The 27,970-nt window shown below is 44.4% G+C and overlaps 1 protein-coding gene across 9 annotated transcripts in view; it reads left to right on the top strand.

Annotated features, from left to right (window-relative positions):
* ATG7 (autophagy related 7) overlaps positions 1–27,970 on the top strand; it is a 274,984-nt gene that overhangs the window by 97,783 nt on the left and 149,231 nt on the right. For all 9 annotated transcript variants that reach the window (XR_003507793.1, XR_003507795.1, XR_003507794.1 and 6 more), the window contains one exon: positions 5,949–6,029. Coding sequence is in view for 6 of the 9 variants with exons in the window: in XM_027523159.1 (XP_027378960.1) it covers positions 5,949–6,029 (81 nt within the window). In the remaining 3 variants the exon portion in view is untranslated. The remainder of the gene's footprint in view (positions 1–5,948; positions 6,030–27,970) is intronic.

The following is a 27,970-nucleotide window of genomic DNA, read 5'->3' as shown; positions in this document are numbered from 1 at the left end:
CATCTGAACCACCAGGGAAGCCCAATAATACTAGAGCGGGTAGCCTATCCCTTCTCCAGCGGATCTTCCCAACCCAGGAATTAAACTGGGTCTCCTGCATTGCAGGTGGATTCTTTACCAGCTGAGCTACCAGGGCGGTAGTTTTCTCTGGATATTTCAGACATGAATAACTCGGTTGGCTTTTGGATGTGTGTGTTTCCTCATTCTTTCATTTCATAATTAATAATCACTATCTGTTATGTGCACATCACTGTGCTATGGACAAATGCAAATAGTTTGACCTCTATCTTGCCCTGTAAAAGCAAGTGAGATAAAGAATAAAATTTTAAGTAAGTATACTACACAAGCTGATTCTAAAATTCATATGGCAAGGCATAGGACCCAGAATAGTGAAAGTCACCTTGAAGATGAACAAAGCTGAAAGACTCACACTTGCTGGTTTCAAAACTTACTACAAAGCTACTGTAATCAAGACAGTATAGGGACTTCCCTGATGGTCCAGTGGTTAAGACTTTGCTTTCCAAAGCAGGGAGTGTGGGTTCGATCCCTGGTCAGGGTTTCCACATGGCCTCGTGCCCCCCCCCCCCAAAAAAAAATCAAAATATAAAACAGAAACATTATTGTAACAATTCAATCAATACATTTAAAACGGTCCACATTTTTAAAAACTGTAGCACTTTCACAAGGATAGATATATAGATCAACAAAATGGAAATGAGCGCTCAGAAATGAATCCTTTTACCTTATGGTCATTTCTAGAGTTCATTGTGGGGAAGAAGAGTCCAACAAAGTATTGGAACAACTGGATTTCCACGTGCGAAGCATGAACTTGGACCCTTACCCCACACCACATGCAAAAATCACCTCAGAGTCACCTCACAGTGGATCATAGACCTAAATGTAAGGGCTGAAACTATCAAACTAGAAGAAAACACAGTCAGTCTTCATGACATTGAGAAGTGATTCATTATATATGATTTTATCAGAATAAACCTGTTATTTTCTCCACAGAATGGGAGAAAATATTTGCAGAATTATATATCTGTAAGAAACTTAAATCCAGCCTATATAAAGAACTCTAAACAGGTAAACAATAAAAAGAAAAATAACCCAATTTAAAATGTGGCCAGGACTTTCCAGCAGTTGAGTGGTTAAGAATCTGCCTTGCAATGCAGGAGTCTCGGCTTCTGTCCAGGATTGGGGAACTAGGGTCCCCCATATGGCAGAGCAACTGAAACCGTGTGCGTCAATTACTGAGCCCGTGCTCCATAACTAGAGAGTGCACGTGCCACAACTGAAGGTCCCACGCCCCAGCGCAGTGAAGATTGCACAGGCAGCGACTAAGACCCAACGCAGCCAAAAAAAGGAGTATTTAGATTTTTTTTTGCCAACAGGAGTTCCCTGGAGGTCCAATGGTTAAGACTTCACCTTCCAAAGTGTGTGTGTGGAGGGGGTGGTGAGGGTTGATCCCTGGTCAGGGAGCTAAGACCTCACAGTTTCTTGCAGTGAAAAAACCCAAAACATAAAGCAGAATTAATGTTGTAGCAAATTCAGCAAAGACTTTAAAAATGGTCCACATCAAAGAAACTCTAATAAAATTTGGCTAAGAGTTTGAATCGATATTTCTCCAAAGAAAGATAGTATGAATGGTCAAGAAGCACATGAAAAGAATGCTCAATACTACTAGTTATTAGAGAGATACAAATCAAAAGCACAGTGAGATACCACTTCACATTCATTAGAATAATGGCTATTCTCAAAAGACACGAGGTGGAAAAATAACCCTGTTGCAGAAAAGAAATATGTGCAGTCACTTGGGTCCTCAAACTGTTAAATGTGTATTTTAGTTACCTTGTGATTCATTGATTCCACTCGTTTATACCCAGCAGAAATGTTCTTCAGCTTATGAATGGACAGACAAAATATGTTGTATCCATGTAACTGAATAATATTTAGCAATGGGAATGACGTACAGACACACGACACAATATGCCAAGTGAAGCCAATCATGTATGATTCCATTTATAGTCAATAGGCAAATTAGCCAAATCAGTAGAAATAGAAAGTAGATTTATGTTTTTTAGAAATAGAAAATAGACTGAACAACAAAGGCCAGCAATGACAGATTGTCTGGGGGGAGTTGGCTTTGAGCTTAGTAGCTGTATATATGAAGGCTGTGAAAAGATTGAATGCAAGGCATAATCAGAAAGGCAGGATGGGCCCAGATAGGGGGCCCTTAAGTGCCAGCATGAGGAATTCTCTGCTGTACTTTGTCACCCTAGGCCTGATGGGGCTTCCCTGGTGGCTTAGATGGTAAAGTATCTGCCTGCAACGTGGAAGACCGGGGTTCAATCCCTGGGTCGGGAAGATTCCCTGGAGAAGGAAATGGCAACCCACTCCAGTACTCTTGCCTAGAAAATCCTATGGACGGAGGAGCTTGGTAGGCTACAGTCCGTGGGGTTGCAAAGAGTTGGACATGACTGAGCGACTTCACAGGAAGCTGATGGGGCTTCCCAGGTGGCGCCAGTGGTAAGGAATCCACCTGCCAATGTAGGAAATGGAAGAGAAGTGGGTTTGAACCCTGGGTTTGGAAAATCCCTTGAAGAAGGAAATGGCAACCCACTCCAGTATTCTTGCCTGGGAAATCCCATGGACAGAGGAGCCTGGCGGGCTACAGTCCATGGGGTCACAGAAGAGTGGGACACAACTGAGTACGCACAGGAAGCGGAGAGAAAGTGGCACACCTCAGAGCTGAGTCTTAGGAGACTCAGGCCACCCCAGAGTGTTGGGAGCGCACGCTCCTGTCGAGGGCCCTGTTAGGAGTCTGTCACAGCCGGTGGGAGAAGAGGCTTTCGTCTCTTACATTTCCTGCAATTAGTTTGGAGTTCTGAGCTTTCTGATACCGGCATAGGCAATTTGCAAGGCCTCACACACAGATGTTATTCTGCTTCGTTTCCTGGGAAAGTGAGTCACAGCTTCCTGGTAGAGAGCTGTCTGGGTGCTAAACAATGCTGTGGGGACCCCTGCGCAGGCGCTCCGTTCACGGCGGCTCCTTTCTGTCGCTGGCCATCTATGCTTTTTGTTGACATTTTCTCTCTCCTTCCTTCCTCTCCTTTTTTCTCCCTTTCTGCTCCTAATTGGTTCTACTCTCTCCCTTCCCATGGCCTTTATCTCCACACCTCCAGTGTCTTGCAGATTGCCACTATTCCTTTGCACAACATGAAGTCTGATCTTAGCTATATGAAAGAAAAGACAGGAAACCTTTTCATGAAGCTTATATGGAACCATTGACATGTAGGCCATGGCAGTGAATATTTTCATGGAAAATAGGCTACATATGATGAATGTTTTTCTAGGTAAATTTAATGTGAAAGCCACTGAGATATGAGGAGACTCGCTCTGAGAATTTTTTCAGTCCTGTCACTTCAAGATCTCACGAGGACGTCAACATGTCCGTTTGCGGTCTGCGGTAAAGTCTTTGCTCCTGGTTTGCCATCTCCGGTTTTGGTGAAGCAGAGAGCAGACTCAGGGCCCTGCTTGGGCCTCAAGTACTGGCCTAGGAAATGGTCACCACCTTCCCAAGACACAGGAAACTCACGACTGTCCCATTTTCAAAGGTTCACCGCGAGGCCAACTACTTACCCCAGCTGTCTAATTTATCATTTCTACCAACCACTCTTTCGGTCTTGCTTTACACTGAAATCTCATCACGTATATATGACGACATTTAAAAGATTGCTGTGGGCATTTCCTTTAAGGTGAGATTTTCCCTTGATAAGTGCAAATGCAGCTAGACTGGTGGTTGCAGTGGAGTTAATCCACTCTGTGAAGGAGGTCTGTCTCCATAAAAAGTTGGCCAGGTTTTGTTGGGTTTTTTTTTGGGGGGGGGGTGCGGATAGCAGAGAATTGGTAGGGTGGCTAAAGGCAGCAAGAACTAGGGGTGGAATGGTGGAGGGGTTGGTGGTTGTGCTGTGTTCAAGTGAGGCTGTTAAATGTGTGGTGAGCCCTCATATGGAAGATGAAAGCTGTGCTGTCCTGAGAGGGAGGGAAGGGGGGAGCCCAGGCAGGTTTGGAGTTGGGGACCCACTTCTGAATCTTAGCGCAGTCACTCTCTGCTTGCCTGAGCCAACATTCTTCACCCTCCTCAGCCAGAGTTGAATCAACGGGACAGTCATCAAGATCAAATAAATTTAACTGGGAACAAGATTCGTGTTGTTTGGCTTCTTATAAATGTTGAGTCCTCTGGAGTCTTTAGAGATTTCACCAGATGTATTTTTAATAATATGATAAATATAAAGGACAGGGAAGCCTGGTGTGCTGCAGTCCATGGGGTTGCAAAGAGACTGACGTGACTGAGCAACTGAACAGCGATAACAAATGATAAAGTTTAAACTCTTCTTTTGGTATAAGTGTAGTTCTGGAGGTATAATATCTGAATAAATTACCTGAATCATAGTTTGTGAAACCTGACTATATCTTATTGTTGTATAGTCACTAAGTCATGTCCCACTCTTTTCGACCCCATGGGCTGCAGCCTAGCTCCTCTGTCTTCCACTGTCTCCCGGAGTTTGCCCAAATTCAAGTCCACTGAGCCAGTGATGCTATCTAACCATCTTATCCTCTGCCGCCCCTTTCTCCTTTTGCTTTCAATCTTTCCCAGCTTCAGGGTCTTTTCCAATGAGTTGGCACTTCGCATCGGGTGGCCAAAGTATTGGAGCTTCAGCATCAGTCCTTCCAATGAAGAGTCAGGGTTGATTTCCTTTAGGATTGACTGGTTTGATCTCCTTGCAGCTTGTTTGACCAAACTGGTTTGCTCTCCAGCACCTAAATTTGAAAGCATCAATTCTACAGTGCTCAGCTTTCTTTCTGGTCCAGCTCTCACATCTGTACATGACTTCTGGAAAAACCATAGCTGTGACTTTACAGTAGACCTTTGTCAGCAAAGTGGTGTCTCTGCTTTTCAATACACTGTCTAGGTTTATATTGCTTTTCTTTCCAAGGAGAAAGCATCTTTTAATTTCATGGCTGCAGTCACCATCCACAGTGGTTTTGGAACCTGAGATCTGTCACTTCCCCTCTCTTTGCCATCTAGTGATTATAGCTGAAAGTAGAAATCTATCACTAAGTTGTGTCCGACTCTGTGTGACCCCATGGACTGTGTAGCCCGCAGGCTCCTCTGTCCATGGGATTTCCCAGGCTTGGTTCAGTTGCTTAGTTGTGTCCTACTCTTTGTGACCCCAAGGACGGCAGCATGCCAGGCTTCCCTGTCTGTCACCAACTCCTGGAGCTTGCTCAAACTCATGTCCATTGAGTCAGTGATGCCATCCAACCATCTCATCCTCTGTCCCAGGCTGATACCCTGTAAGTGGAAATCAGATGTAGTTCAGAATTTTATGCTCAGGGTGGCGCTGTTTTCCCATACTTTTGGTAATGTTTGCATTTTATCTCTGTGGGTTCCAAGTCAGGCAAGTAACTCAGTAAACATTTAGGACCATTTCTACCTTCTGTTGTTCACAGACCTTCTTACCTTGTGAGGCCCTATCCAATGCCATATCCTAAAAGTGCACATTTATCCTATATTCACTGTAACATACGTGAGAACTGCCGTAATAAACTAGCTGGCTGATTATATGTTTGAAGACATTTATTAAAACAATAGATTTTTCAGCTTTTTATGTTTGGGAGTCAGTTTGTGTTTAGGTCTCAGATATGTGCAAAGCTTGTGTGCCAGTTCTTAATGGGATAAAGGACCTATTACAGTTCTTCACAACTGACTTATTTAGCACAAATACGAAAGTACATTGAACTCCATTTTCATTAGTAATCTGTTCATAACCTGTGTGAAGAGCACAGATTAATTGTTCCCCACTTCTTGCCAGAAACTACACATGTCCTTCACAGGTGTGTCGTTTGGGGCTTGACGTGAATTTTTGTTTGTTTGTTTCTAGATACGGGGATTTCTGTCACGGTTTGATAACGTCCTTCCTGTCAGCCTGGCCTTTGACAAATGCACGGCTTGTTCTTCCAAAGTAAGTCGTTCTGCATTGGCAGGACTTGTTTTTTAATATGAGCCCGGTCAGCCTTCCTAGCCGGAGGCCCCGAAACCAGCTGAGGGCTTTTCGTTGGGGAGGGCTAGGGTCTGAAAAAAAAAACCAAACTAGAAGCGGTTATGGTTTCATTTATCTGTGTTCATTCTCCCAGGGAAACCAGCCTGAGAAAGTTTGGTTTGTAGTATAGTGAGAGAGACTGAATTAGATCATTTCAGCTCTGTGTGAGTCCTTGCAGCAAGCAGGCTGATTTGGGCTCGAATTTGAACTTTTCTCGTCCTTGTTCCTCCCCCGAGGGCTCCTTACTCGCACAGACCATCACAGAGCAGTTTTTTAAGTGTTGCTCAGAGGATGAGGGAGACCAGGCGGTCCTGATGGTGTGTCTTTTGGAGTTCCACATAATGACAAAGAAAAAGTAAACAGAGATTAGGGGACTGGACGGGGAGCCAATAAAAGGGCCCATTCAGCTTTGATCTTTCCAGAGGCTCTAAAACCAGAGCTCGTGTGTCCCCCATTGTAACAGGAACCGGCCGATATATCTCAAACCTACAGTGATGGCATCTCATTTTTCTTTAATAGGCCTGGAGGTAGTCTGAGTTGTTTTTACACATACACTGTGTGTTCTAGCTGACTTCCTTCTGGAAAGCTCTCTAAGCCTTCTAACGCCCAGTGATTTGACCTGGCTTTTAAAACTCCAGATTCTTGGTAAGACGTCCATGTCCACGTGTTAGGCACTGGGGCCATTAACCCCAGACCCCAGCCTCTCGGTTACAGTTCGGGGCTTCTTTGCTGTGTAGCCTACGTCAGTCTGCACAGGACTGAATTCTGGGTAAAGTCTCTGTGCTCTGAGATGGCAAGCTGGCTTTGAAAATTTGTCTTAGGTCTCATCTTAGGAGAAGCACCATCTTGACCGGTTTCTCTAAAAAGTTAACTCAGATTTGACCAACAGTGTTGATAAATTTGATTATTTTTAGATGCTCAAAAACTTCGAGTAATTTTTTCTTTCTTTCTTCTTCAAAAGTAGACTAAGCTCTGGTTTTATCACGCTGCATCCCAAGTGTCCATGTTGAGAGTTAAACGTTACCATTTGTAGGTGGTTATCCACGAGCTCATACTTTCCATGGGTTCTCGAGGGCGTCTGATACCTCTGTGCCTGAGCCAAGGCCTCAGGGATGTCTGCGTGCACTTTCGTCTTCAGAAATGCAGGTTTTAGGATTATGTGCTCTTCAGCACAGTACCTTTTTTTTTTTCCTTTGAATGTCTGAGCTAATTAGTCTCAAAATAACTTGGCAGTATTAATTTTCATATTGAAATTGTTTGACACAAGTGTCAGAGACTTCTCTGTGGCTTTATCTAGGTCTAGTTAGTCAAATGAGGTGAATATAATTAGGTTCTCTAAGCGAAATGCAAACACTCATTTTTTTTTCTCCTTGTTCTATTTCTAATTAAATTAGCCCCAGAGATACTGTTTATAAAAGGATCACGAGCATATCTGCTAGTTGCCATCCCTCATATTCTTTGAAAGCGCATAGCTTTGCATTTTTCCTTCACGCTTATTCTGAGCCTTGAATTAAGTGTAGATAGTATTTTTTTGTTAGCAAAGTATTTCCTCTTAGTGGTCATTCTGAGGGTCCTGCTTTACGTAAACACGCTGGACGACTTAATAAAGCTGACTTGGGTTTAACAGCTGTGCTGTTCCCAGAGCGACCACTTTTCATGTGGTCCGGGTATCACGTTTCTTTTGTGCTGAAAAGGTTGCTTCATGGGTGCCTGTATTTCCTTACAGTAGAAGCCTAGCATTTACTTACTTGGCTACCTTACTCATTTGCTTAGGAGAATGTCATTCTCTATTATCTGCAGACCCAGCATTAATACTTTGAAATGACAGATGCAGTTACATTTTCATCTCTGTGTGTATGAATTTTTCTTAATGCATATTAGCATGATATTTTTTTTATACTGAGTCATATCATAGTTGTTTTTGTTTCAAACATTCTTTGGGGCTAAAAATGACTTTTAAAAATTTCTCCTTTGACATCCATGAAGTAATTTTTTCCTTTGGTACTTTTCAGTATTTTTGCTTCCCCCCACTCCCCGCCCCCCATAGGACTAAGGCCATACTTGTGTCTTGATATTACTTCCATGAAGTACTATTATGATTTTAAAAAGCAAAGTACTAAATAGAATGGGCTTCCCAGGTGGCGCAGTGGTAAAGAATCTGCCTGCCAACACATGACATGTGGGTTTGATCCCTGGATTGGGAAGAATGGCAACCTGCTCCAGCGTTCTTGCCTGGAAAATTCCATGGACCGAGGAGCCTGGTCCAGGGCTGCAGTCCATGGGGTTGAAAAGAGTCAGACACGACTGAGCACGCGCACACACACACACAAGGCCATTCTTGTGTCTTGATTTAACCATAAAAACAGACAGATTGGAGAGGTAGAATAAGCTGTGCTGAGTAATAATGCCTTCCTTACCTTATTTATGCAAATAAAACATAGGCTTTTTATAAGGCCTGAGCTGGGGAAGAGTACAGTTCCCTACTTAGGTGTCAGGGAAGCTAGATCATCTACACTCACATTGTTCCTTATCCTAGTTGATTTCAGCTTGGTGTGCAGCCAGGTGAATTATTCCATCTTCCAGGAAAAATACTGGAGGATCTGAAGGGAGGGGGGCAGTGAGGAGTCGCTTTCATTCTGATTTCTGTGCATTGCCTTGTAAGACTTTCTAAAATGATAGATAGTATCTGTCACTGGAATTTAAAAAACCCTATTTCAAGGTTTGTGTCTTTCTTTTCTTTCTTTTTTTTAGGTTTTCAGAGCCAAATAGTTTTGTGGAATTGCTACCAGAGGGAAAAGTATAATTTTGAAACCAATATTCTTGAAAGGATTTCTCATCATACTTTGAATTAATCTATTGTTTTTAGATTTTTCACCTAGATAATTTGGGGGAAGTTAGGGTATTTGGAGGGGTACCTTTCTGCTTTGATATGATTTTTAACTTGCAGGCAAGCTGTGGGAATAGTACAAGGAACTGCTTTACCCAGATCTCCCCGTTGTTTATACTTTTCTGCATTTGTGTGTATGTGATCTTCTCCCTCCCTCCCTCTCCTTTTTCTTTCTTTCTGTTTTGTTTTTTACCGTGCTGGGTCTTCGTTGCTGTGCTCCGGCTTTCTCTAGGTGTAGTGAGCAGGGACCAGTCTTCCAACGTGGGGCTGCTCATTGTGGTGGTTTCCTGGTTGCAGAGCTTGGGCTCCAGGGTGCGTGGGCTCAGCAGTTGTGGCTCATGGGGTTAGTTGACCTGTGACATGTGGGATCTTAGTGCCCGGACTAGGGATTGAACCTGTGTCCCCTGCATCGGCAGGTGGATTCTTAACCACTGGACCAGCAGGGAAGTCCCCCTCCTCTTTTTCTTGAAACTCTGGGAATGAGTTGGAGACATTGTGATTGTTTACAGCTAAATACATCAGTGTATGTTTCCTCAGAAAAAGATTCCTGTCTTACCTAAGCAGAATGCACTGATCAAATGCAGGCAGGTAAATGTTTGCATAATACTGACCTGACGCACAGTCTGCGTTTCAGGTGGTGTTATTTGTACCAGTAATGTCCTTCATAAGCATTTTCTCCAGACCAGAATCCAAGTCAGGAGGATCAGGCGTTCAGGTGTCGTGTCTGTCTGGCTTCCCTCGGTCTGGAGAAGTTCCTTAGCTTTTCTTCATCTTTCCTTAACTTGAACACTGACGTTGTGCCAGTTATCTTGTAGAATTTCCCTCTGTTTGGATCTGTCTGCTGTTTCCTTATGACTAGATTCAAGTTATGAATTTTTGGCAGAGAAGAGATGGTGTGTCCTCATGTCAGGAGGCACATGGTGAAGTTTCCCCCCTTTGGTAGTGAGAATTTCCCCCTTTCTGTGTTAGTAACTACCTTCCCCCACGGTGAGAAGCCCGGCTCCCATTACACTGGCTGATTCACTGAACTACACAGAAAGTAGTTCCAAGATTGCTAGTCCCTCCCATTGCAGATAGTAAGCCTACCGCCTGGAATTTGATCATTGTGCACGGTTCTTATTTTCTAGGTACAGTTTGCATACATAAAAATGCAGAAATCTCAAAAGACTTAATTCTATACTTTGGACAAACACATACACCCATGTAACGTACATTTCCGTCAAGGCACAGAGTGTATCCCTTACCCCGGAAAGTTTCCTTGTGCCCCTTCGGAGACAGTCTTGGGGGAGGGGAGCAATATGCTGAGTATTGTGACCATTCTCTTTCCCAAGGATTAAAACTAGGTCCCCTCTGGTGCTGATGGAACTGCAGCCTTGTTTCTGGGACCCAGCAGTTGACTGGAACCTTCCAAGTCAGGAACAGGGCCGTGCCCGAGGAGACTGCAGGCAGGGGACTCTTGCTGTGGTTGCACGATTCCGTCACTCCGCACCTTGGCAGTGTTGCAGGGACAGCCTGTTATGAGGAAGCAGGCCCCAAACTCCGCTCTCATACCATCTGGGACTGCCTAGTGCCCAGATGCAGCAAGATGTGCCCAGAAACCTGATCTTCAGATTTTAATTAGCCATTAGCAACCCTAATACTATACTCATCCTGGTGTTTACAGTACGCCGGGCCCTTCTGTTGATGGGCTGTGAGTAACCTTCCCAAAGTGACTTGTTACTGGCTGTTCATGTGCACCTGTGTGCTCGTCTTGCAGACAGAGGCTGGTGGAAGAAGAGTGCACGCCAGCTCTGGCGTCATCGTATGGTCAGCTGTGCGTTCATTGCCTTCGGCAGAGCCCGGCCGTCATTTTTCTTTTGATATTATGTAATCCTACCTTTCTTCTCTCACTTCTCTTTTCTTTGTTAATTGAAGAAGCGTGAAAAGTCAACATTAAACTCAAGTATTTAAAAGTCTTTTAAGAAAAACCTCTACCCCAGAGCAACCTGTTTCCTAAAAGTTCTGCTGATGTGCTGTTGGGACGAAAAGACAAAGGCTGGGTTTGGAAGGAGAAATGGGACTCTCACTGTCTGTCCGCAGTCGTTCGTTTACTCAGCGGACATGTGAGTCCCTGCTGTGTGCCAGAGATGCAGAGATGATTAAAACAGCCACTGCCTTCAGAGAACACTAACAAGAGAGCGCTTTAGTCACTAAGTTGCATCCGACTCTTGTGACTCCGTGGACTGTAGCCCACCAGGCTCCTCTGTCCATGGGATTCTCCAAGCAAGAATACTGGAGTGGGTTGCCATTTCCTTCTCCAGGGGGATCTTCCTGACCCAGGGGTCAAACTCGGGTCTCCTGCATTGCAGGCAGATTCTTTTTTTTTTTTTTTTTAATTTTTATTTAATTAGTATACATGTGTTCCCCATCCTGAACCCTCCTCCATGCAGGCAGATTCTTTACTGACTGAGCCAAGAGTGAGGGAGACCTATAAACCAATACTAATCTCCCTAACACTGTGATGTGCTCCAGAGTCAAGGCATAGCCTCTTGTTTTCATGTTTTGCCATGCCTTGCAAGTTGCAGGATATCCTCTAGTGAGGGTGTCCTGGTACCATTTAGCTTTGTAAATGGGGAAGACCCGGGAAGGCCTCTGAGCAGCTTCTAAGCTGACGTTAAAGGATAAGGAGGAATGTGTAGAGATCCATGGGAGAGAGGACATGGGGGAGATATTCCAGGCCCCGGGAATCACACGGGCGACAGCCAGGGCAAGAGAACATGGCAGGTTTCTGAAGGCGTTCTGGGGAGCGGCACACCTCATTCCCTCATTCCCCTTGTCTTGGTGAGTTGTTTCCATCTTGGTGGTTCCTGAGTGCAATCTGGCTGTATTTCCTCTGGCCCTTGAGGCTCTTTCTCACCTAGCACTGGGCTTAGGGGGTTTCCTAGCCTGAGGAGTCCAGCCGCTGCAGCCCCGGCATGGGGGTAGGGGCCCAGGAAGACAGGCGGGGCTTTTCACGGTGCTCCCCGCTCTGCCCGCTTCCCTTTCTTCGGTTACATGAGTCAGTCGGATGAGATAAGCTCTGGCTCCCTGCTGACCCTTGACGTTGCTAGCTTTTATATTTCCTTTCCTTGCTTTTTTCTGTAGTCCCCAAGCAATGCGTTTTCATTGCAGAAAAATCAACAAGTATATTTAAGGATAAAGAAATAATTCACTATATCCTAGCCGTGCAGATCATTGTCAGATATTGATGTCTGCCCTTCTGGACTTAAAAATCACCTATATTTTAGAGTGAAGTAAAAGTGTTAGTTGCTCAATCGTGTGCAACTCTTTGCAACCCTGTGAACTGTAGCCCACCAGGCTCCTCTGTCCATGAAACTTCCCAGGCAAGAATATCAAAGTGGGTAGTCATTCCCTTCTCCAGAGGATCTTCCCAACCCAGGTATGGAACCCAGGTCTTCTGCATTGCCGGAAGATTCTTGAATGGTCTAAGCCACCAGGGAAGCCTATATTTTATAGATATGTGCAGGTAATTTTTCTCTCTGAGCACTGCTGTTATAAGCCTGAAATCAGCTTTAGAGAGAGGAATTTGTGCTGTTGCATCAAGCACACTCTCGGCCTCTCTGATCTGATACAGGATTTTAAATCTCAACCACTTACAAGAACTGGCAGGAGCCCAATCGGAAGAGCCATCCACAGCGCAGGCCAGGAATTCTTGCATGCAGCCTCTCAGTGGCAACTACTACTCAGAACTGGGCTGCAGCCAGGTTTTCCTTCTCCTTTCCAAAAGGGACGTAAATCTCTGATTTGGAAAATGATGAGTAACCCCCAGGTTCCCTTTTTCTACCTCATTTACCCAGCGAGGCCCCGAGTCTTCTGTTTTAATGTGTGATGGATCCCATATGTATGGCCGCGTTGTGTAAAACTGTATCCCACATCTCGTCCTTAGCAGCTAGGGTTTCCCCAACCCCCCAGAACTGCTCAGATCCCAAAAGGAGGCGAAACATCCAGCCCGAGCCAGTATGGAGTGTTTTAGCTGCAGGCCCCTAACCTCACAGCTCTTGGCTCTTCACCTCCTTGAAAAGCCTTGGACGGTTCTCCCTTTGCTTCAATTTCCTCATCCATAGAGCGGGGAAAATATTTTCTGTCTCCCAGGGAAATCGCAGTGGCTGACGTGTATCCAGTTCCCTGTGACCAAGTAGCAAGGCCTCTGCCTGCTCCTGGGACTCATGTCGACATCAGAAACAAGAGGAAAACACAGACCGTTGTGATTGCGCTAGGTCTCCCCGAGTTTGTTTCTCCCCTCCTGGGCTCGCTGTTGCCCAGCAGGTACAGTGAAAGGCCTGGTTGAAAGTGCAGGCTGCCTTGGCTTTGAGAGGCCGCAGAAACCTTCCGTCGTGGTCCCTGACGACTGTTGATGCCAAAACCTCCCCTGTGATTCCAGAGAACTCAGCCTTGCTGGTTACGTCTAACCTGTGGTCTTCTGAGACCACCCAATCAGTGCTTACTGCTTTCCCTGTCACTTAAGGTCAAAGACCCGCCTTGCCTGTCCAAACAGTTTTTTTTTTTTTTCCCTCACACTATTTCTTTTAACATCCAGACCAGAAAATTTAGGGCTGTGTTCTCCTTAGAAGGTTCCAGGGGCTGCCTAGCTCAAGTGTAGTTTTCACGTTACTGAAAATCTGGGTTCCTTTCAGTTTGGAATTAATCTCGTTTGCTTTTAGCCTTCTGCCTTCCCCAGCTATTGATACGTGCTTCTGGGCCTCATTCAGACTGATGAAGGCAGTATAAACCCTGCTCCCGTGAGACATGGAAGCCACACACAATTTTGTAGACGATTTCATTGGCTTTGTGAAGTCCCTCAAGTATGCCTGTGGATCCTCGGAAGGCATCCCTGCTCTGAGGTTTCTTTGGGTTTTGGGGGCAGGCGGGGGGTTGGGATGACATTCCCATTCTCCTGACGAGATGCTGCAGGCTGTGGATGTCGCCAGCCAGCCCCACCATGAGCTCTCTGTGCGGCTTGGGAAAGTAGCCCCCTCTCTCTGGGGAGTCCTTTCCCTCAGCTGTAGTAAAGGGAGACGCCTGGGCTGCTTTACCACTGAGTTTTGTTCCACAACTTGGAGATTGTGGCCTCACTTGGTCAGCTACTTTCTTTAGGCTGAGCTACATCCAGGTGGGGGAGGGAGGAGACTCTGACCCTGCTCGGTTCTAGGAGTTAGTTGCCACTACTCCAGTGGCCCATGGGTTTGTTTTCTGATGGGCAAAGAGCCCCAGCTGCCGTCTGCTCATGTTCCTTCTTGTTTCTGTAATACATTCATTGTCTTGCCTCCTCCCTCTACCCCTCACACCTTTGTAAGCGGGGGAGGGAAGAACATGGCAGTAACTGCTGTTTTTTAAAATAAGAGGGCTTCACTAGTAGCTCAGCTGGTAAAGAATCGCCTGCAGTGCTGGAGACCCCAGTTTGATTCCTGGGTGGGGAAGATCCGCTGGAGAACGGATAGGTTCCCACTCCAGGACGTAAGGACACCATCAGCTTGAATTGGGAAACCATTTATGGACATTCATGCTTATCTTGTACAGACACAGTGGGAATAAAAGAAAGCGGAAGTGAAGTCGCTCAGTCGTGTCCGACTCTTTGCAATGCCATGGACTGTAGCCTACCAGGTTCCTCCATCCATGGGATTTTCCAGGCAAGAATACTGGAGTGGGTTGCCATTACCTTCTCCAGGAGATCCTCCTGACCCAGGGAGTCAACCCAGGTCTCCCGCATTGTAGGCAGACGCTTTACTGTCTGAGCCATCAGGGAAGCTGGAAATAAAATTATATATATATACATTAAACTGTTTAAATTGAGTACTTAAACTCATGTAAATATATATTTGGCTGTTTATTTTCACAACCATTATTCAACAAATGTTGGGAGCTTTTGTTTCATGAAACGTTTTGGGATGATACAGAGGTCAAGAAGATAGCCTATGAAGTTTCTGATGGTATCTTTCTGGATGAGGTAGGAAAATGACACCACACAATTCCGTATGTCAGGCATATCAACTTATTTAAACGTGTTTTCCCAAGAGATGTTCCTAAGCTTGGAAGGGATAACCATTTCATAGGAAGTAGTAGGAACTGATGAAATACGCTTTGAATGGTGAGAGAAATGAATGAGTGCTTTGTAGTTGAATAAACAAGCAGCATGACAGGGAGGGACGGGAAGGTGGGCTGTGCCCCCAGGGCTGAGTCAGGCAGGGAGCTGAGGTGTGGGGGCAGACACCCTCTGGCTGCCAGTGCATAGGCACGATCTATCATGAAGCTGTACGTGGTAATTGGAATCAAACGGTACATCCCAGTGCTCTGGGTATTGGTTCAGCTGAGCCGCTTTCCAGCTTTTACTGCCTCATTCGCTTGAGTCGATGCTTTCGATGATTTGTTATTGTGTTGGAAGACCATTTCCAAAGTATATTAAACCAAAGAGCCTTTGGGATTCATCAAAGATGACTTAACATTTTCTGAAAGGACGCATTCTGGCAGTGAGCTCTTTGCAGGCTTTTGCTTGCTCTCTTGCAGGATTCTAAAAGTCTCCATTTTATTATTTTCTGAAAGGTCTTCCGATATCCTGTCCAGGTATTTCTAAAAGTACTTATCACTGCAGCCTTTCTTGCCCTAGAAAATGTGAAAGAACCATTTGAGAACATCCTATTCCTGAAGTTACTGTTGTTATAACTTGTTTATATCACATCGTATGTGATCATAGTGATAAATTTTACAGTGTCTGGCCTTTCCTAGTTTTCAGTAATTCTTCCAGCATAAAAGTTTTATTAAGGTTTTTTATTTTTCTTAACATGGAAGAAAACACTGCATGTTCCTGTTTGCTGGAGTATCTTAAGGGCTGGCTAAAGCACACACTGAAGTTAGACATCTTAAATTTATAGCTGTCAGACTAAAACTGGGGAAATATCTGCTCTGTGGTCCTGGCAGGGCTGCAGGCGTGCCGAAGGTGAACAGTCGGTGGGAGAGCAGACATGGCAAAGTTTGTTAAATTATAAGAATTGTCTTGACACTGAGTGAGCAGACACCGGGCAGAATCGTAAGGCATAGCAGCATCGCTGGGACACGCGCTCATTCCCCACGAGGACTGCTTTGCCGGCCGTGATGAATGTCACAGCCCGCAGTCAGAACTCCAGGCAGCCTAGGTGTCTTGGCAGTTGGCTTGAGTCACTGAAGCGCATGGATATCTTTAAGACCTTTACTGGCACTCCAGCTTCAAACGGAAGTCCAGGCAGAAGTACATTTTCGTGTTGTTTGCAAAGGCAAGAGAGAGAATCTGGGTTTTCCCCCAGCTCCAGGTTGAACTTCACATTTCCCTTTCGTTTTATGTCAACGTTTACCTGAAGGACCCCGAAGGGAGATGATGGCAAAAGTGGGGATTTGAAGCGAGTGGCAGTGATTCACTGTCGCATTAAAAACCCCTCACCTGTCCTGAGCATGAACATGAACTCCATGTTGCTCTTTCTTTGAGAAGGAAGCCTGAGCAGAAAACCGGCCGTGGGCTTGCCACTCTGCCCACATCCAGATTTTCTGTTAGTTCAGTCTGACCTGACGAACTTGACTTCAATCACAATGCAAGTGGATTTAAAAACTAAAAAATAAATGAGAGCAAAATGGTTTCCTGGTAGATCAGTATATATAAGTGTGTGTGTTAGTTGCTTAGTCGGGTCTGACTCTCTGCGACCCCATGGACTGTAGCCCACCAGGCTCTTCCGTCCATGAAATTCTCCAGGCAAGAATACTGGAGTGGGTTGCCGTAAGGAAGAGAACAAAAACACACGCGTGCCACTTGGCTCTGCTGGAGGAATAGGAGTTTTATTTCACAACATCTGGTGTTCTTTGCCTAATCACTCACTGCTCCCTATTACTGAGAATATTCCAATAGGCACTTACTTAATACCTGAAAGATGAGACCCGCATCACCCTATCATGCTCTCTGCAAAAGGACTGAAAGTCCCCAGAAATGGGCTGTTTCAGGGACCCCTGGGGGCAGGTGGGGAGGGGGTGCAGCACAGGGGGTGTGTGGTAACTCAAAACAGTTGACGAGTTCTTCTTGGGAAATTGCTTCAGATCTCACAATATTTTTCTCCTCATAGCCTCAGCAGTGGCAAATTCTTGACCTTTGAGGGTGGGTTTGATTTTTTGGAAAAGGCCAAAAGCAGCTTGAAGCCGTGTGTCGTGAATAAAAGGAATGAGCCATTTGCAAAAAAAAAATGTTTCAAATTTTTGTTGATGTTGTTCAGTCGCTTAGTCGTGTCCAACTCTCTGTGACCCCCATGGACTGCAGCATGCTAGGCTTCCCTGACCTTCGCCATCTCCCAGAGTTTGCTCAAACTCATGTCCATTGAGTCAGTGATGTTTAAAGAACGGTAGAGGCTTCAGACGGCTTGCAGATCTGAACGCGTGCGAGCTCCTGTCCCAGGGAACTCCAGGTATACAGGCCTGGCAGAAAGGCGACAGGGTTCGTGCACTAGAAACGAGCACCGGCTCTGAAGACAGTGCCACCTAGTAGCTACGTGACCTGTGGCGAGTGTCTGGAAGTCTCTGTGGCTCAGTTTCCTCAGGGGGAGAAGACCTATGGTTCTTCCTTGGTGGCAGTGAGGACTAAAGAGAAGCAGGTGTGCCGAGTGTCTGGATGCGGCACCGCTCTGTACATGTCTCCGCCACAGCCCCCCGCTGTAGTTTTCCTACTTATTTCACTGTGTTGGGTCTTAGTTGTGACATACAGGATGTTGCGTTGCGGTTCACGGGCTCTCGAGTTGTATGGCAGGCTCAGTAGTTGCCGTGTGCAAGCCTAGCTGCCCCAAGGCCTGTGGGATCTCAGTTCCCAGACCAGGGATCGAACCCACGTCCCCTGCATTGCAAGGCGGATTCTTAACCGCTGGACCACCAGGCACGTCCTTCTGTAAATGTTTTTGATCGCTCCTTTGTGCAAGCGGAGATCAGGTGCCATTCTCATTGTCCTTTAAGAATGCGCTCACTTTGTAATTTACAGACATAATAAACTTTCTATTTTCAGAAGTTGACAAAAAAAAACCGAGATGAATTGAAAAAAAAAAAAAGCAATTTTTGTAAAAATTTGTAAAAAAAATTAGGAGGTCAGCAAATATTAAACGTGCAGGCTGTTAGATTCTTTGTCTTTTTCTTTCCTTTTCTCTTTTCTTTTCTAGTAGGCTGTTCACCCAGGGCTCTATTTATTAACCAAAATGAAATGAGGTTTAATGTTCCCAGGATTGTGCACTCGGGGCAGGGGTGAATCTTCTAATTTCCTGGAGATCTCTGCAGGTATATGTAGCCAGGGTTGGGCCCACAGCTTGAGAGGAGCTGATGCGAACCTTGGGGAAAGGCTTCTGCCTGTGTTCCCTCTGAACTCTGCGTCTCCCTGTGCTCTTAGAGGCAAGGCCCCGAGGGTCTGGAGGGCAGCTCTGTGCCAGCACCAGGCCATGTCTGTGGGTTCTCGTCCCTGCCCCTCACTGCTGCTCACAGGCCCGTCTCCTGCCTCTTCTTGGAGCTGTGAGTGGGTTGGAGGCCAGTGCAGCGGGAGCTGAGTGCATCAGCTGCCTGGGCAGCGGCATTTCCGCCCTCCTTGGCATCCCCTGATGGATGTCTTCCCAGTCTCCCTTTCAAGCTTCCTGTGAAGAGGCTAGCAAGGGGGCTTCCCAGTCTATCAGGTGGAGAGATCACTGGACTCAGAGAAGTCGCACGACAGCCCAGGACTCCCAGTTCATTTACCTGCTGTATTAAAAACAGCTCTCAGACAGTGAGGTGGAAGGCTTACCTCACACTCGGAGTATTCCAGTGTACTCATCTGGGGGCAGAGGGGAAGAGTCCACTTTACGTTTTCAACAGTTTCAAGGGTGGATTGGGGACCGCGCTGGTGGCATGGCACAGCAGAGGAGTCCACCCGCCAGTGCAGGGGTCACAGGTTCGATCCCTGGTCCGGAGAGACTCCACGTGCTGCAGAGCAGCTGAGACCATGCGCCACAAGCACTGAGCCCCTGTGCCTAGAGACTGTGCCCGGCCACAGGGGCCACAGCAATGAGACGCCCATGCTCTGCGCCTGGGGAGTAGCCCCCGCTCACTGCAACTAGATAAAAGCCAGCAACGAAGACCCAGTGCAGCCAAAAAAAGAAATAATAAATAAATTAAAAAAAAAAAAAAAAGAATAGATTGGTTAAGCTCCTTGATGAACCAGTTGGTTGACTACCCTTGGGGAACTTGTCTTTTTAAAAGGGAATTCTGATACCCAGAGGAGCGTGCTGAACGTGCTTCTCAGGGTCGTGACTTCAGAAGGTGTCGTTGGGAATGTCGCTTGGGCTGGAGCGATGGCTGGTGCTGCCTCCCTCCAGCAGCCCAGATGCAGGCTGGGAGAGGGGAGTGAGGATTTCAGAGGTTTTCCTCAAGAAACTGTTCATGGCAAACGTAGTTCACTTTCCTATTTGGGTCAATTTTCAGCTTCAATTTGTTTAAAAAAACATTTGAAGGGAAGGGACATACAGCTGTTAGGGATCCAAAAGAAGTGCTGTTTTGAAAGTACAGATGCTTCTGTTTTGCATTTACTTAAGGAAGTAGGAGAGTTGCTTCCCATTATTCCTGTGAATACAGATACTGTCTAAGTGACATCATTTCGAGGAGAGTACTGCGTCCAGGTGGTTTAGGGGAATTCCTGGAGGCAAAAAAAGGAAAAAAAAAAAAAAAAGGCTTGGGTATTATTGCGTTCTAGGGGCCAGAAATGGAATGATGGTATTTTTGGTAGGCTCCCAGGCCCAGAAAAACCCACACCCCAAGGCCGTCTCTGTAGCTTCCTGTGGTTTTCCCACTGAAGAGGAACAGCTTTTCTCTTAGAGTGTCCAGGCTGGCAAGTTAGTGCATCAGCTCGATCAGCGTGATGGTCCTGCTTTGAGGTTCTCTTCCAACAGGCTTCATTTGGGAAATCGGATGCATCAATAATTGTTGCAAAGTGAACTGAGCCAACAGTCTCCCTACTTCTGACAGTGCAGATCTTTCTGGTAAAAATTGATAACTTCCAGCAATTAGAGGATATCATGCTACCATTTGATCTGTAACAATAAAGTCAAGTCTCAGACCAAATTTTGCCATATATAAGAACATTCATTGGGCTTCCTGGATGGCTCCAGTGGTAGAGAATCCACCTGCCAATGCAGGAGACCCAGGTTCGATCCCTGGGTTGGAAGATTCCCTAGAGAGGGAAATAGCAACCCGCTCTGTTACTCTTGCCTGGAGAATCTTATGGACAGAGGAGCCCAGCGAGCTACAGCCCACAGGGTCACAAAGCGTCAGACATGACTGAGCAACCGAGCACACATACATGCACGCGGGCACGAAGGTTAGTCATTCAGCCTCTTATAGACAGATGCCCCAGCCTTTTGCTTTCACTGTGTGTTCTACGTCAGAAGTTCAGTAGAAACAGATGCAGACGCGCTCTCATCCCAGGACATGGCTAACCTTTCCATCGGGTCAGGTGATGGGATTCTCTGTGAAGTGTCCAGAACCAGGCCCAGAGCGCTGCTGCAGGAGTGTTCGGTTGCCTGGTTTGCCAGATTCTTAACAACCCACATGTGTATATACAAGGCTGACTGCCCCTCTACAACTATTCCAGCCAACCTTATGTGTATTGAACGCTGTTAATCAGAGAAGTTACTTTTATCCTTCTGTATTCTCATTGGGAACCCTCTCCTGTAGGTTTGGACAGCCGTAGTTGACATACTTAATGATAACCGGACCCTGAAGGTTGGGCATTTGGTAGTCTTTCTAATGTGAACCACACCTGGAGTGGGCATTTTTTAATGAAGGTACCTCAAGTGGTATCTACCTACAGTATTTAAGTGTGTGTGTATATGTCATATGTGTGCACAGTCAGTATACAGAAGTTTTTAAAATATAGATGGTGTAACAACAGGTAGCTCTTGATTGGCCCCTGGAATGCTGCGTCTTCTGGAATGTTGCCAGCCAGTGATGACTGACCTGAGTTATGAGTTGAGCACTAGCCTGCTGTGATGAATTAGCTAGGCCGTGCATGAGTGGTTCATCCATAGGGCAGAGCAAGGAGGGAAGAGGATTGTAGTTTTAGTTTTACAGGCTTTTTCTAGTTCTTTTATGTTCTTTGATCTGGTCTTCTACCTTCCCCGATGGCTCAATGGGTAAGGAATCCACCTGCAATGCAGGAGACACAGGAGACACCAGTTTGATCCTTGGGTGGGGAATATCCAGTACTCCAGTATTCTTGCCTGTATAATCCCATGGACAGAGGGGCCTGGCAGACTCTAGTCTATGGGGTCACAAAGCGTCGGCCATCACTGAGTAACTAAGCACTCACTCAGCACTCTGATACGTAAGGAAGTACTGTTTCCCCTACCCAATTTTGCAGATGAATCTTTGTCCAGGGTCACAGAGTGAACACATTAGAGGACCTATAACTGTTTTTGGAAGAGCAGTTGATTCATAACATTGTGTTAGTTTCAGATGTACAGCACAGTGATTTGGTGATACATTTATTTGTATATGTCTATGTTCTTTTCAAAACGTCTTTTCCACTGTTGATTATTATACTGTGTGTACTTTCCCTGGGCTGTAAGTAAGTCCTTGTTGTTCACCTGTTTTATATATGACGGTTTGTGTCTGTTAATCCCAAACTCCCCGTTTATTCCTCCCCACCTTCCGCTTTGGTAGCCATGTTTGTTTTCCATGTCTGTGAGCCTGTTTTGTAAATACGTGTGTTTGTACTATTTTTCAGATTCCACATGTTAGTGATATATAATATTTGTCTTTCTGCTTTGATTTACTTCACTTAGTATGATAATCTCTAGGTCTAACCATGTATTAATAACTATATATGGCGTGATTTTTTTCCTTATGGCTGAGTAATATTCCATTGTATCCACACAAATACATATAAACATCTTCCTTTATTCATACATCTGTTGATGGAAGGAAACTGTAACTTGAAATCTCATCCTTCATAGTTCCTCTGCATTATAGGGGTAAGTTGCTACCAGTAAGAACTGTCACTGTTCTTCAAAGAATATCACAGGGCTTCTCAACTTGGAGCAGGTGTTGTCAAGCAAAGGCCGTGCTGTTGCTGTTGTTGTTGTTCAGTCACCCAGTCATGTCTGACTCTTTGCAACCCCCATGGACTGCAGCATGCCAGGCCTCCCTGTCCCTCACCATCTCCTAGAGTTCGCTTAAGTTCATGTTCATTTCATCAGTGATGCCATGCAGCCATCGCATCCTCTGATGCCCTCTTCTCGTTCTGCCCTCAGTATTTCCCAGCATCAGGGACTTTTCCAAAGAGTCATCTGTTCACAATCAGATGGCTAAAGTACTACAGCTTCAGCATCAGGCCTTCCAGTCAATATTCAGGGTTGATCTCCCTTAAGATTGACTGGATGATCTAAGGGACTTTCAGGAGTTTTCTCAAGGGCTACAGTTTGAAGTCATCAATTTTTGGCATTCTGCCTTCTTTACAGCTCTCACAACCACACGTGAGCACTGGGAAGACCACGGCCTTGAGTATACGGACCCTTGTCGGCAGAGGAACGTCTCTGCTTTTCCACACGCTGTCTAGGTTTCTCACCGCTTTCATGCCAAGAAGCAATCGTCTTCTGACTTCACGGCTGCAGTCACCATCTGCAGTGATTTTAGAGCCCAAGAAGAGGAAATCTTTCACTACTTCCACCTTTTCTCCTTCTGTTGGCCCTGCAGTAATAGAGCTGGATGCCATGATTGTAGTTTTTTTAATATTTAGTCTTAAGCCAGCTCTTTCACTCCTGTCCTTCACTGTCGTCAAAAGGCTCTCTAGTTTCCTCTTCGCTTTCTGCAAGTGGAGTGGTATCATCCACATGTCTGAGGTTGTTGATGTTCTCCCGCCTATCTTGATTCCAGCTTGTAACTCATCCAGCCCAGCATTTTTCATGATGCGCTCAGCATATAAATTCAACAAACAGGGTGACAGCAGCCAGCCCCATCGTACGCCTTACTTGATCACAAACCAGTCAATTGTTCCACACCGGGTTCCAACTGTTGCTTCTTGACCCACATACAGGTTTCTCAGGCGATAGATAAGATGGTCTGGAATTCCCATAGAGCGAAGAGCTTTCCACAGTTTGTCATGTTCTACAGTCAAAGGCTTTAGCGTAGTCAATGGAACAGAGATAGATGTTTTTCGGAAATTCCCTTGCTTTCTCTATAATCCAGTGAATGTTGACAATTTGATCTCTAGTTCTTCTTCCTTTTCTAAACCCAGCTTGAATATCTGGAAGTTCTTGGTTAACATAATACTGAAGCCTAGCATAATGCTGAAGACATGTACCAAGGTTATAATATGTAACAGAATGCTAGGAGGTTTTACTTTAGTTAGTGGTCAGGCATGTAATTCAAGCAGCTCTGTTATTGAAGTCACCTAAAGGGGCTAGTGTGGAACACAACAAACCCTGGAAAATTCTTAAAGAGATAATACCAGGCCACCTGACCTGCCTCCTGAGAAATCTGTGTGCAGGTCAGGAAGCAACAGTTAGAACTGGACATGGAACAACAGACTGGTTCCAAATAGGAAAAGGAGTACGTCAAGGCTGTATATTGTCACCCTGCTTATCTAACTTATATGCAGAGTACATCATGAGAAACGCTGGGCTGGAAGAAGCACAAGCTGGAATCAAGATTGCCAGGAGAAATATCAATAACCTCAGATATGCAGATGACATCACCCTTATGGCAGAAAGTGAAGAGGAACTAAAGAACCTCTTGATGAAAGTGAAAGAGGAGAGTGAAAAGGTTGGCTTAAAACTTAACATTCAGAAAACTAAAATCATGGCATCTGGTCCCATCACTTCATGGCAAATAGATGGGGAAACAATGGAAACAGTGACAGACTTGATTTTCTTCTGCTCCAAAATCACTGTAGATGGTGACTGCAGCCATGATATTAAGAGGCTTGCTCCTTGGAAGAAAAGCTCTGCCCAACCTAGACAGCATATTAAAAAGCAGAGGCATTGCTTTGCCAACAAAGGTCCGTCTAGTCAAGGCTATGGTTTTTCCAGTGGTCATGTATGGATGTGAGAGTTGGACTATAAAGAAAGCTGAGCGCCAAAGAAGTGATGCTTTCTGAACAGTGGTTTTGGAGAAGACTCTTGCAGGTCCCTTGAACTACAAGGAGATCCAACCAGTCCATCCTCAAGAAAATCAACCCTGAATATTCATTGGAAGGACTGATGCTGAAGCTGAAACTCCAATACTTTGGCCACCTGATGCGAAGAGCTGACTCATTTGAAAAGACCCCGATGCTGGGAAAGATTGAAGACGGGAGAAGGGGACGACAGAGGATGAGATAGTTGGATGGCGTCACTGACTCAATGTACGTAAGTCTGAGCAAAGTCTGGGATTTGGCGATGGACAGGGAGGCCTGGTGTGCTGCATGCAGTCCATGGGGTCACAAAGAGTCGAACATGACGGAGCAGCTGAACTGAAAGAGGCTGGATAAAAATGTACTTAATGTTGAACATTTAAGAACTAGTAAGTTGTATGGATTTGAGTTAAGATTTGGCAGAGAATGTAAACAAAGAGGACTGAACTTAGCCCTGATGCCACTTCTATCCTGTGGGCATTTGCTAATCAGAAAAAGGAAGTTGAGAGTCTGAGCTCACCTTTGGCGTCCTTTCAGAGTTAGGGAGATAAAAATTGTAGCCTGAGTCTGTGAAACCTGGGAAACCTGGTGAAATATTCCTTACTTTGGGTTGGGACTCCCTGAAGAAATGTCTAACGATAAGGGTGAACTAGTAGCAAACCAACTCTCACATTGACTGCAGCTCAATTTCATGTTATTTGAGCAGCCCAGAAACCATAATGCTTACTTGGAATAAGATGATTTCCATTTAGCTAATGCCCATAGGTACCAGGCAAAAGCAATGAAATGTTCTCAGAGACAGGCATAATAATTTTAGTTCTCAAATTATTTCTACAAATCAATTTTTAGTTGTAACACCTGGCCACAATTACAGGTAAAAAGGCACCCAAAAAGAGAAGACACCATAGGTGAGAATCAGCAAAAGCAACAGACAACAGAAATAGACTCAGAGTTCTAGAAATTGGACTTATCAGATGCAGAATGAAAATACTATGTTTACAGTATTCAAGGAAATAAAAGTTTATTTTCAGCAAGGACCAAAAACTCTAAATTGTGGCTTTGCAGATTAAAAAACTCCAGACCTGAACATGTAAAAGAAAATGAACAAGTTTACAGACAGTTGGACCCATCTGGAAAGCAAATAGTGAACAGAAGAGTTGATCAGAAGAAACTATTCAAAGAGAAGCACAGAGAGAGAAGAAAATATATATATATATATAAACGAAGGTAGGAGAGGATAGAGGAAGGCGTGTCGTATAGTTGGAGTCCTAGAAAAGAGAAGAGTGAGATAGTGGAAGGATCATTGCTTAATGTTTTTGAAACAGATGAATGGCCTCAAGCTTAAGATTGAAGACGCCCAATAAAGCTGAAATAGTATAAATAAAATTAAATGGACACCTAGACTCATCATGATGAAACTTCTGGAAGCAGAATACAAAGATAAATCTTAAAGCAGTAAGGAGGGGAAATGTCATGAAGTTTAGAAGAGTGATGGTTACACGACAGTTGACTTATCTGTTGTAGAACATAAACCAGGGGCAGTGAAATAATGTTTTCAGTGTGCTGAAAGAAAGAACTGCCAGCCCCAAATTTTAAACCCAGCAGAAAATAGTGTTCAGGAATGAAAAGAAAGAGATAAAAGTGAAGGTTAAGCTATTTTATATAGATAAAACTGAGTCTACCACCAGCTGTTTGCCCAAAAGGAGTTCCTAATGGGTAGCCTTCAAGTTGTTGTTAACTTGCCAACTCGTATCCGACTCTTCATGACCCCATGGACTGCAGCACTCCAGGCTTCCCTGTTCTTCACTACCTCCTGGAGTTTGTTCAAACTCATGTCCATTGAGTCAGCGATGCCGTCTAACTATCTCATCCTCTATCACCCCTTTCTCCTCCTGCCCTTAGTCTTTCCCAGCATCAGGGTCTTCAAGTAGGAGAAAAGAAATCTAAATGAGTGGTTAAAAGTATAGTTAAAAAAAAAAAAAGAAACAGTGATAAGTATGTGGGTAACTAAGTGAACATTGGCTGGGTAAGATAATACCGTGGTGAACTCTTTTAAATACAGGGCAAACACAGCATAAAAATTTGGAGGAGGTAAGTGGAATTAGCCTGTTCTGAGATTTGTACATTGTTTTGGAGGAGGGTAGTAAAGTGACAATTAACATTCCAACCTGGATAAGTCAAGGATAAATGTTATAATACAAAAAACATTAAACAAATAGAAACTTTTGTAACTTGTAACTAACAAAGGGAACACTAATGAGAAAAGAGTTTAAAGGAAGAGAAAAGGAACATAGAACAAGTGAAATATATAAAACACAAAAAGAGATGGTAGACGAATTCAAATATCAGTAATTATATTAAACATAAATTGACTGTTAATGGTTAAAAGACAAAGGTTTTTCAGTCTAGATTTTATAAATTATACAGTGTATATTTAATCTGTGGATACAGAATGATTAGAAATAAAAAGATGTAAAAATGTGTACAATATGAATGCTAATCACAAGAAAGCTGGGGTAGCTATGTTAATATCAGATAAAATAGATTTCAGGCCAGAAAGCATTATTGTGTATTACTGTTACTTTTTTATGATCAGTTTTAATTCACCAGGAAGATAGATTTTAAATTTGTCTGTACCTAATAGATATACTTGCTTTCTGGATGTCTCAGAGGTAAAGAATCCGCCTGCCAGTGCAGAAGATGCAGGTTTGATCCCTGGGTTGGGAAGATCCCTTGGAAAAAGAAACGGCAACCTACTCCAGGATTCTTGCCTGGGAAATCCTATGGACAGAGAAGCCTGGCAGGCATGACTTAGCAACTCAACAATAACAAATAACATGTTTGCAAAGTTATATAAAGCAAAATTTTACAGAACCATAGGAGAAATAGATAATATTATACATAATCACAGTGGAAATTTTTAACAGGCCTTTCTCAGTAACTGATGAAAGAAGCATATGAAAAAAATCTGTAAAGCTTATTGATTTACTGAAAATTTGATCAGCATAATTACTAAACACATTCTGGTGAACCAAACTGGACCAAACTGTGAAGTACATTTTCTTTTTAAGCGGGCACATAATATTTTACAAGAATTTATGACACTGAATTGTTAAGCTTCAGCAGATTTCAAAGATTGATATGATCCCTAATATGTACTCTGATTTCAATGTAATTATGCTAGAAATCAGTAATAAATGGAATCATATATTTGGAAATTGAAATATATAACCTTAAATAACTAATAAATTAAAGATAAAATGGAAATTAAAAATAAGTGATAAAAAAATTTCATTTAAAATGTATAGCTTAAAAAAATAAAATGAAATTTATAGCGTGCAGGTAAACAGTACGTAGTAGAAAAATGTATGGCCTTAAAAGAAAAAAGACCCCAAATTACTAGAAAATATTATCTCAGGAAGTCAGAAAAGCAGCACAACCCAGGGATTGACCCCATGTCTCCTGGATTACAGGCAGATTCTTTACCACTGATCCACCAGGGAAGCCCTTATGAGTCAGTATTTACCTCAGAAAGGCAAGTGTCGTGATTAGGAGCTGGCTTTGTAGGGAATTCCAATGTTCTTGACTGAGTGGTGGTTATACAGAGGTTTAGTGTGTGTGTGTTAGTTGCTCAGGTCATGTCCAACTCTTTGCAACTCCCTGGACTGTAGCCCGCCAGGCTCCTCTGTCCACAGGGATTCTCCAGGCAAGAGTAACAGAGTGGGTTGCCATTTCCTTCTCCAGGCGATCCTCCCAACCCAGGAATCGAACCTGGGTCTCCTGCATTGCAGGCAGATTCTTTACTATCTGAGCCAC

This window comes from Bos indicus x Bos taurus, chromosome 22 (assembly GCF_003369695.1).
Source record: "Bos indicus x Bos taurus breed Angus x Brahman F1 hybrid chromosome 22, Bos_hybrid_MaternalHap_v2.0, whole genome shotgun sequence".
Classification (NCBI taxonomy): Eukaryota; Metazoa; Chordata; class Mammalia; order Artiodactyla; family Bovidae; genus Bos; species Bos indicus x Bos taurus.
The sequence above is the reverse complement of the archived record's forward strand: the minus strand, read 5'-3'. Positions and strand labels throughout refer to the sequence as shown.